Raw genomic sequence first — 10,773 nt, 5'->3', positions numbered from 1 at the left:
AAATCTCACCCCTGCATTTAAAAAAAAAAAAGGTATATTTCAGATGACTTTATCATAATATGACAAAGCACGTGTAAATGTTTCAAACTCCAGCCCTATCTCAGCGTTGGATCTTGTGTTGGAAGGAATTGTGCCTGCAAAATGTGCTAAAAATTTAAAATCAGCATCTTTTCTCCTTCTCCCAGGCATATCTTGAAACTTTTACGCTCACAAGTGGCATGAAAATATACTGAATTATTTACACGATAAGAATTAAACAGAGGGGTAAGACAAGAGCCAGGAATGAACACTCCATGTCCCAACACATGGATGAATGTTTAGGCCACCGGTTTAAAGAAAAAAAAACAACACAGCAGAGAGACAACGCATATTACTTAATCTAAACTTAAATCAAATTGGCCCAATTTAAGATATAGATTAATCCCTGCAGAGACTGTTTTGACTCGCACACGCAGTACGTCAAAGACAACAAGCGATTTTGGGAAACGTCCTCTAAAGTTTCGAAGAGCCCCGTGTGATTGGCGTGTTAATTTGTTCACTATTTCATAGCAAACCCGAGGACAGATGAGAGCGAGGTGTGACGAGGATCCCGGAGCTCCTGGTGTCTTAACACACCCCACCCGTCTGCTGCTGGAACACGTCGATAGTGTCTTCATCTTCCATCTCCAGCTGTCGGAGCAACATGGAAAACACAAGATGTGAAACGCACGTGGTTATATAAGCACTTCACTCTCTGCTCCTAACCCATACCAGTGATCGAGGTGCGATTTTAATTAATTAATGTGTGAAATGCTTGATTTATAAACCTTAATTTATATTGGGAAAAACTTATTTCCTAGAGAGTAGTTTGAAATAGGGATCAAAATATTGTTGCTTCCCCCTCACCCCTGAGCTGAAATTACAGAATAAAAGCATTGCTGTCCTCATACAGCACATGCAGTACTATGAAAAAGAAACTGCTGTGAATTAAAGGAGCATTTAATGCAAAGCATTAAAATGGATTTCTTTACTTGCAATGACTGCTTAATTCGGAACGAATTTACTGTGAAACTTCACGGTCAGACACAGCACCAAGTAAGCAGCTCTGAAGGTGCATGGGTAACTTCTCTACCCTTGTGAACACTTCTCACATGGATTAATTAATAAAAGTCTCAACCGTGCTCACAACTTACAGAAATGGTATAATACCAGCTCAGCGCCTTCCGCCACAAATCCCCGGCCGAGCGGCCCCTTCGCTCCCCACCAGCCCCAGTATCTTTTTGGTTTCAAACCCCTTTGATCCACACACAGACATTAAAATACTTTGCAGTAAATGTGTTTTTCCTACCTGTGCAGGTGTATCTGATTCACTAATTGGTTGTCCATCAAATCTGAATCTAATCTGCCTCATCGACAAGCCCTGCAAGTCAAAGGTAATTAACATGAGAACCACGCTCTTGTTTCTGAATCCAAACAAAACAGTTAATGATTTACCCTCAGAATAAATATTAACAAAATTAAGACTCAAAAGCTTTAATCAGACAGGAAATTTGGCGTGTGTGTCTTGTTAAACTGAGGAAGCAGAGCCATTAGAGCAATGTCCCGCGGGGCTGCAGTCACAGCACGGACTATATGGAACCACAGGTGTGGGTTTGGCACCCAGTTCCGACCCTGCTCTGCAAGGCACAAATATCACAAGTTAATTTACAAAGGTAATTTAAGAAGAGATCAATCAATGCACCATTCCATACAGACTTGAAGGACACGTCAGGAAAGAGCAGCAATTGAATCTCGCAGTCAGAGAAGTAACGGTAAAGTTGACTCAAAGGAAAACATGTAAAATAATCTCAAAAAACTACTTTTTTGTGTAACTAGCTACCAGCCCTGCCTACCCACAGTCAAGACAAGTTTTCACTCATGCCAGGCAACCGCTCCCAGTTCTGGCTCTTTATCTTCTGATGAAGAAAGGCACCATGAACACAACTGTTTGAGGAAACAAGAACTTGCAGGACCTGATGCATATTTTACTAGCAAGGTTTATTAGAAAAAATGCTGGGATCTAACTTTAGTAAGTTTGCATTACCTTTAAAATCCAAGTTGAAATCCCAACTGTTTTCACAGCGTTTAATCACACAAAGTAGCCTTTACTCCCTGTCTCAGGGATCGAGATCTTTACTCTGCCCTCTGAAAGCCTTCATGATGGCTGCGCGATTCACACTTGGAGCCCCACGAACAAAAAAACCCCACACGCCTCCCAAAAGACCCTATGGATTCAGTTTCCATTCCTGGCCCAAGAAATCTTACACTACGTCAGGCACAGGACTGAGCACAAGGTTCATGGAAGTTAGGAAAGAATCCAGCAAGCACCGAACAAGGGGAAATGCCAGCAAATAAAATCCGGCTCCACTTCTGAAAGGCATCTGCATCCCCACGCTCTGCTCTGCACCACCTGGTACGGGGTGCAAACCAGCACTGAGGGCTACAGGCTCCAAACACAATGGGAGACATGAAGAAAAGAGAAAAACAATCCCCAAATGCAAGTCGGGGCATAGGAGAATTTGGTTTGGGCCATTTTCCAAAGAGAAAACACCCTCTGTATGCAGTTGGTAAAGTTTTTAAAGATGACAGTACTGAGGGATATGAGGCTAAAAATTCACAGTGAGTTGGTCTCAGAGCCAGGATCAGAACTTGTGAAATTTTGGTAACGCTATCATGGGACACTTTTAGTGCACCTGGTGAGGAAGAGGTCGTTTTCATGAATTGAAGAGAAATTTCTTAACACTCCAGAGGCAACAGCACCCTGAGCCTTTGCTCTCCTCACCCCTGGCCACATTCACCCTAACACCCTGGTATTTTTAGTGTTTATATTTTTAATGTTCCAGATTGTGAAGCAGCAGTTTCCCCAGCCCCACCTGCCGCTCGCAGTACGCCTTCATCAGCTTGCTGAGCGGCGTGTGCCGCTTGATCTTGAACTGCACCACGGAGCCGTCCTGCCCCGCCACTTTCAGGTTGATGTGATCATTCTCTGTTTTCACGCTTTCCTGAGTGGAGAAACAGAAGGAAGAATCAGAGAAGTGTTTTGGTTAGAAAAGACACTCAAGATCAGTGAGTCCAGATGTTAATCTAACATTGGCACTGCCCCATGTCCTGAGAACCTCATGTCCATCTGTCCAGCCCTCCAGGGATGGTGACTCCAGCACTGCCCTGGGCAGCCTGTTCCAATGCCCCACAGCCCTTTGGGGAACAAATTGTTCCCACATCCAACCTCAGCCTCCGCTGGCACAACTTGAGGCCATTTCCTCTGCTCCTGGTGCTTGTTCCTGGGGAGCAGAGCCCGACCCCCCCTGGCTCCAAGCTCCTTTCAGGCAGTTCAGAGATCACAAGGTCTCCCCTCAGCTCCTGTTCTCCAGCTGAACCCCCCAGGTCCCTCAGCCGCTCCCATCACACTTGTGCTCCAGCCCCTCACCAGCTCCGTTCCCTTCTCTCCACTCGCTCCAGCACCTCAAGGTCTTTCCTGTCCTGAGGGGCCCCGAGCTGGGTTCAGAGCCGCCCGGGGGAGCTCCCAGGGCCCGCGGCTCCCGGTGCCTGTTCCTCCGCCTCCTCCCTGCCCGGTCCGGCCCCCCCGCCATGTTGCGCGCCGCACGCTGCCGGGCGGGGAGGGCGGGGCCGCACGGGCAGCCCTGCCCCAGGGTCCGGCGGAGAGACCTGTACCCCGCGCCGTGCTGCCCCCGGCTCGGTCCCGCCGCCCCGCTGTTCCCCGGCGCCGCCGGCCTCACCTTGGGCTTCTCCTCAGACATGGCGGCGGGGCCGGCGCGGGGGGAGGGGAGCGGACGGCGCGCGCGCGCTGAAGGAGCGGCCCGCGCGCTCGGGCTCCCGCCGCCGTCCGCGAGACAGGGCGCAGCTCGGCCCCGCCCCTCGGGCGGCCGCCCCGCGCGCCCATTGGCCGGCCCGGCCCGGTCACGTGACGGGGTGGGGGAGAAGCGACCGCGCGCAGCTCCCCGGGCGGTTCTGGAAAGTGCGTCACGGGGAACCGGAAGACCCGCGGGCGGAGGGGCGGGGCCCCGGGCGGGGGCGCGCGATGGGGCCCCCGGGGGAGGGAGTTGTGGGCGGGGCCGGCGGGGCGGGGCCAAACGCCGCCGCTTCCTCGCCGAGCCGCACGGGGTCGCTCCGCACCGGGGCCCGCCCGCCCCGCACCGCGCCCGAGGCCATCCAGCCCCAAAGCGCAGCCCGGGAGGGTCTGCAGGTCGGGCCTGTCCTGGGCAGCCGGAGGGCAGGAGCCGAGCGGGGCTGGAGGGCGCGGAAAGCACACCGGGTGTCCTTGGGGAAAAGGCTCCCGAAATAAGAGGCACATGGCGGCTGGGGCTGTGCCAGGGCTGTGCCAGGGCTGCCTCCCCCGTACCGAGAGCCTCCCGGTGGGACGGCAGCACAGGGGTGTGAGGGGGGGTCTCCCGAAACCTCCTCCTCAGCCTGTCGTCCTTCAGCAGAGCAGCCGGTGCCCCTCGGGCAGCTGCTGGGAAAAGGCGCAGAGGGCTCTGCCTTCCCAGGCGCTTCTCTGCAGCAGGAGCAGACAGCAGGGCAGAACCCAGGCCCCGGCCCTCTCGGTGCCACGGTGTTTTTATTGCAGAATAAAATTGCTGCGCTTTTCCGCCTAGAATGTAGGAAACAGTTATTTTGCAAATATAATAGTCCCAGGCAGGACCTCTCAGCAAAGCGTATTGTAATAATGATTTTGCAAGATTTGGTGTTCTACTTAAAGGTCGCCACACATAGTAGGGCAAAAATCCCCAGCTTATATCTCCCAAAATCCCGGCCGTTCTTTCCCTCCCCTGTTCCCCATTGGTTGGTACTGCAGGGTTTACAGACCTCCCGACACCTGCCTCAGTTTACATACAAAACCCTTCCCCTTGTCAATCTAGTTAAAATGTGGATTCCTGGTACTTTGGCTACCCTTCCCACTAAATTAACCTGTAAATACAGGTATCAGTATGCATACAGGTATCAGTATATATTCTGGGAAAAGACTGTGTTTTACATTAAGGATTCATAGTCCAATGTCTCTCGGTCCTTCTCCCCTGCTGGGGTCAGGTGCCAGGTCCTCAGTTAGGTAAAAACAACAGCTCTTCGTTAAACGTTCCTTACAAGAATAAAGTCTGTTTTGGAACTTGTTTTCCACCGAAAACAGATTTTGGGGTGCCTCCGTGACACCACCTAAAATCAACCCCCCCCCCCCCACTGTGTGAAAGCAAACTCTGCCCTGCACTCTGCTGCAAAGGAACAGAGAAAACTGCATTACCGATGTCAGTTGTGGCTCAGCACCGAGCTGCCTTCGACTTCAAGTTGCAGCTCTGGCACGTCTGGCACAGCAGCACTCAGGGGTGGTGTAACTTCATTCAGGACACGACAGCCTGTTGTTAGCCTCTGCTCTGCACTAGACTTACGCACTGGCCAAACGGGGCTGTTAAAAGGTGAGCGAGTCTTGCTGATCACACCCTGACTCTCCAGTTGACAAATCAACATCTGGGCAGGAATCAGAGAGTCTCGATTGGTGCGATATTGCTGGCGATGCACTGTCATGGTAGCAACTGGCACCTGCTGGTCGTCAGCCCTCAGCAGCCCTACAGCAGAAGGGTCCTCTGAGAGACCAGGCACAGTAGACAGTTATTTAATGTTCTCAGTGTCCACAGCTGCTGCACCAAATGCCCAGCCATACCCCTTTGGGTCCTTAAAATACCCTCTCCTGGCTCAGTCTGTGCTAAGGATGCATGGAGCAACTGGGCCAGTCACAATGGGATGCTTTTGCCCGTCTTTGCCAGTAGGGCTCATTTCAGTCTCCACTGCACTCAGTTCCTGGGATCCCCCAGTCACTCCAGAAATACTGGTGGGTTTTGCTTCATTCTGGTTCGATGGGGTTATTGTGCACTGAGCACCTGTCTCTGCCCAAGCTCCTGGGGTCTGTTGTTCCAGGCCATTGGACATAGGGTCTTGTATCTGGGCAGGAACAACCCCAGGTTCCAGTGTAAGTTGGGGAACGAGCTGTTGGAGAGCAGTGTAGGGGAAAGGGACCTGGGAGTCCTGGGGACAGCAGGGTGACCATGAGCCAGCACTGGGCCCTTGTGGCCAGGAAGGCCAATGGTACCTGGGGTGGGTTAGAAGGGGGTGGTCAGTAGGTCAGAGAGGTTCTCCTGCCCCTCTGCTCTGCCCTGGGGAGACCACACCTGGAATCTTGTGTCCAGTGGTGGCCCCTCAGTTCCAGCAGGACAGGGAACTGCTGGAGAGAGTCCAGCGCAGCCACCAAGATGCTGAAGGGAGTGGAGCATCTCCCGTGTGAGGAAAGGCTGAGGGAGCTGGGGCTCTGGAGCTGGACAAGAGGAGACTGAGGGGGGACTCATTCCTGGGGATCAATATGGAAAGGGGGAGTGTCAGGAGGATGGAGCCAGGCTCTTCTCAGTGACAACCAGTGACAGGACAAGGGGCAATGGGTGCAAACTGGAACACAGGAGGTTCCGCTTGAATATGAGAAGAAACTTGTTTGGGGTGAGGGTGGCAGAGCCTGGCCCAGACTGCCCAGGGGGGTTGTGGAGTCTCCTTCTGTGCAGACATTCCAACCCGCCTGGACACCTTCCTGTGTAACCTCATCTGGGTGTTCCTGCTCCATGGGGGGATTGCACTGGATGAGCTTTTGAGGTCCCTTCCAACCCCTCACATTCTGGGATTCTGTGATCTGCACAGTCCAGTAACTTCTGTTGTCTTTTTTCTCTGACTGGCTGGAGGCAGGGCCCCTCTAATTTGTGTTATGCACATTCTGTGGGTACAAATTAGAGGTTCCTTCAAGAGGTTCAGAATCACTTTTACCCCTTCTGGAGACTGGAGCAGCCATTTTCCCAGGAGTTTTTCCTTTTAACTCATGTACTGAAGTGCTGAGGGGGGTTTTCCATCCCATCTTCTCATGTCTTCTCCACAATCACATAGGAGAAACCACAGTGTACTCTTTGTGTACTTCTGCTGCCCTCTCTCTTGTGATTGGAATCACCTTCTCCTTATAGCAGAAACATTGCTCGGTACAGGTGGTGAATGCAACCTGTCCTCTCTAAGAGCTTTGATTTCCTGCAACAGCTTTTTGACGGGTCGTCAGATTTTCCACACAGTTTCTCCGCAGTTGACACCCAAGCCCAGTTCCATGGGTGCCATATCTCTCCCTCTTACCCACATCATAGCTGTATCCCAGTGTTGAACCATTTCCCACACCCATATCCCTCCCTCTCCCCCAATTGCTGGGCAATATCCCACCTTCTCTCCCTCTCCTTCCCATGAGCCATTTCCCTCCATCTCCCCAAGTCCACAGACACTCGGCTGCCTCTCCCCCAGTTCACAGGGCCACATCCCTCCCTCTCCCCCAGTTCCAACATCCACATTCCTCCCTCTCTGCTGGTTCTTGAGCCATAACCTTTGCCGCAGCCACATCCCTCCCGCTCCCCAGTTCTGCAGCAACAAGCAACCGTCCCGCAGAAACCAGCCCCGGCTCCTCTCAGTGTCCTGGTGTTTTTATTGCAGAGGGGCCCGGGGGGCCCGGCCGCCCCGCTCAGAGCGCAGCCAGAGGAGACGCTGCGCATGGTCCCCTGAGCCCGGCTCGTCCTCCTGGAGCCTGCGCAGCCACGACGGGTCTTGGGCGGGCTCTGGCAGGTGGAGGAGCCGGCTGTGCCCGTCCCTGTCCCTCTGCCCGGACGGGCTCTGGACACGCTGGCGAACACCGGGGCGGCTGCGCTCCCCACTGCCAGCAGAGAGTGTCCGGCGCCGGGGACCGCCGGGGCCCCGCTGCTGCTGCTGCTGCTGCTGCTGCTGCTGCTGCTGCTGCTGCCGCCTCTGCCGCCACGGCCCCGGTCCCGCGTAGGGATGGAAGCGGCCGTGGCGACGGGCGGCCACCCCGTCACCGTCATCCTCCAGCTGCAGGAGGCGGATGGCCATGACGGGCCCCCGGCAGAGCGGGCAGGTGGCAGCCACGGAGCTGGCAGCCCAGCGCTGGATGCAGGCACGGCAGAACGCGTGCCAGCACGGGGCCACGCCAGCGGGGGCTGCCAAGGGACCCCGGCACATGGGGCACGTGTCCCCCCGCTGGCACCGCCTGGCAGCTGGTGGCACCGCTGGGTCAGGCCCGGATGACTCCATTGCTGCTGGTGCGACTTGGTGTCCTGGGACTTGGTGTGTTCTCTGCTGCTCACAGGACTTGGTGACCTCAGCTGCTGCTGGTACGTGGTGTCTTCTCAGAGCTGGAGGCACTTGGTGTCTCTGCCACTAGCAGGACTTGGTGTCTTCTCTGCTGCTGCTGGGACTTTGTGTCCTCCCCGATGCTGCCCGGACCTGATGTCCTCTCAGCTGCTGGCGGGACCTGATGTCTCATCTGCTGCCGGCAGGACCTGATGTCTGTCACTGGTGCAACGCGAGGGCTCGGGTTCCGCTGGCGGGACTCGGTGGCCGCTCGGCTGCTGGCCGGTCACAGCGTCTGGTGCCGCTGGCAGGACTCGATGGCTCGGGTGCTGCCCGCAGGACTCGACGTCTCGTGTGCCGCTGGCAGCATGTGACACTGGCTTTTATTGGCGCCCACCGCAAGTGACGTCATGGGGTGACTGTGACTCTGATGACGTCACAGAGCTCTCGGGGACATACCTGGGGACGCACCCAGGAGCTCCCCAGCCTCAGACAGACCCTGTGATGCAAAGCCCACCTGGCAGGGGCTCCAGGGGTGGCCTCAGCACTGCTGGTCACTCCCTGCTCTGCTGCTGATGCTCCTCCTTGTGCAGCCCAGGACACCCTTGGCCGTCCTGGCTGGCTCAGGCTCAACGTGGTGTCCAGCAGGACCCCCAGGGCTCCTCTGCAGAGCTGCTCTCCAGCCGGACACCCCAGCATGTCCTGGGGCCCGGGGCTGTTCCTCCCCAGGGCAGGATTGTGCATGTCCCTTGGTGAACTTGGGAGTGTCGTGGTTTAACCCAAACTAGCAATATAACCATGATAACCCCTCACTCAGTGCCCCCCACCCCCCAGACAGGGGGGAGAATTGAAAGGGAAGGGAGAAACTTGGAATGAGATGAACACACTTGAATAAAATTAAAAAATACAAGCGCCCTACTACCAAATATATGTACATATATATATATATATAAAATCAAAATGGAATATGAAATAAAAGATACTCAATGCAGTTCCTCATGACCTCCATCCGCACCAAGCAGCCCGTCCCAGGCAGCAGCACCTGGTCCCAAACAGCCCAGAGAGAGAAAAACAGGCAGAAAGGCGCAGAGGCCTCTGCAGAAGCCGAAGTGCCCATGGAGCATGGAGCAGAGCGAGAGGAGATGTGGTTTGGAAACCATCTGGCCCACGGATGAAGAACTGGCAGAGAGATGAGTGCATCAACTTTCCAGACACTCGCAGGTCTCAGCCCACACCTCCCAGGGCTCCATCCTGAGAGGGCAAAGGGAGCTCTGAGCTGTCCCTGCTCCCTGCCAAGAGCCCGGGGGGTGTCCTGGAGCCGTGCTGCTCCTTCTGCAGCTGTGGGGTGTCTGCTGGAGCGAGCCAGAGCTGGACATCTCCTGACATCTCCTCGGGCTCCCCAGGAGAGGATCCACAGGGCTGTCCTGTGCCTGTGGAGCAAGTCACTGTGGTGCAGTGGAGAAAGGTCATGGAGAATGCTCATGGCAGGGGCTGGACTAGATATTCCTTGGGAGCAGAGCCAGACCCCTCCTGGCTCCAAGCTCCTTTCAGGCAGTTCAGAGATCACAAGGTCTCCCCTCAGCTCCTGTTCTCCAGCTGAACCCCCCAGGTCCCTCAGCCACTCCATCACACTTGTGCTCCAGCCCCTCACCAGCTCCGTTCCCTTCTCTCCACTCGCTCCAGCACCTCAAGATCTTTCTTGGTGTGAGGGGCCCAGAACTGCCCCCAGGATTGGCGGTTTGGCCTCCCCAGGTCCCAGCACAGGGACGGTCACTGCCCTGGGCCTGCTGGCCACACCAGTGCTGGTACCAGCCAGGATGCTGGTGGCCTCTTGGCCACCTGGGCACACGCTGGCTCATGTTCATCCGCTGTCACCAACACCCCCAGGTCCTTTTCCTCCAGGCATTTTCCAGCCGCTCCTCCCCAGCCTGCAGCATTCATGAGGTTGTTGTGACCCAAGTGCAGGACCCAGCACTTGTCCTTGTTGAACCTCAGATGATTGGCCTCAGCCCATTGATCCAGCTGGTCCAGATCCCTCTGCAGAGCCTTCCCATTCTCCAGCAGATGAACACTCCCATCCAATTTGATGTTACCTACAAACTTACAAAGGGTGCACTTGATCCCCTCATCCAGATCATTGATGAAGAGATTAAACAGAACTGGCCCCAGTACTCAACCCTGGGGACACCACTCGTGACCGGCCAACAACTGGATTTGGCTCCTTTCACCACAACTCTTTGGTCCTGTCCCTCCAGCCAGTTCTTTACCCAGTGAAGATTATGACCTGCAGGTCCTGTGTCTCTGAGTATCCTTGCAATCACTGGGCAGACCCCAGCAGCAGCCGGGTTCACAGCCAGGTTACCTTCAGCTCGGGCACTCTGTGTGCAAGGGCCGTACGCCTGGCAATGCAAACAGCATTTCACATGAGCCCACCCACAGAAACGCTGCAGCCCAGAGGTACTCACCCCCCAGCAGAAGGCAACGGTCAACTTTTCTCAGACAAAACTATCAAGCTAGATGCATTCCCTCACACTGCAAAGCCTTTCTGGTCCAGCAGAGGACCACATAAGCACAGTCAGCTCCCATCCTTCT

At 55.0% G+C, this 10,773-nt stretch overlaps 1 protein-coding gene across 1 annotated transcript; it reads right to left on the bottom strand.

Annotated features, from left to right (window-relative positions):
• Positions 1–12: 12 nt before the first annotated feature.
• Positions 13–3,916, bottom strand: LOC308043326 (small ubiquitin-related modifier 3). Its single transcript, XM_080349303.1, has 4 exons — positions 3,756–3,916; positions 2,892–3,020; positions 1,328–1,399; positions 13–669 (listed from the first exon to the last, which is right to left on the bottom strand). The coding sequence occupies exons 1-4, from the start codon at positions 3,774–3,776 to the stop codon at positions 607–609; spliced, it is 285 nt and encodes a 94-aa protein (XP_080205429.1). The 5' UTR covers positions 3,777–3,916; the 3' UTR covers positions 13–606.
• Between the last annotated feature and the right edge of the window lie 6,857 nt (positions 3,917–10,773).

Source organism: Nesoenas mayeri (assembly GCF_963082525.1).
Source record: "Nesoenas mayeri genome assembly, chromosome: 9".
NCBI classification, from domain to species: domain Eukaryota; kingdom Metazoa; phylum Chordata; class Aves; order Columbiformes; family Columbidae; genus Nesoenas; species Nesoenas mayeri.
Note: the sequence above shows the minus strand (reverse complement) of the source record. Positions and strands in the feature narration are given on the sequence as shown.

Coding starts and splice junctions, on each gene's coding strand:
- LOC308043326 (XM_080349303.1), bottom strand. CDS start 3,776: ATGTCTGAGGAGAAGCCCAAG. Junction 3,021..3,755: donor TGTCTGAGGAGAAGCCCAAG/GTGAGGCCGGCG, acceptor TTCTCCACTCAG/GAAAGCGTGAAAACAGAGAA. Junction 670..1,327: donor AATCAGATACACCTGCACAG/GTAGGAAAAACA, acceptor TTGCTCCGACAG/CTGGAGATGGAAGATGAAGA.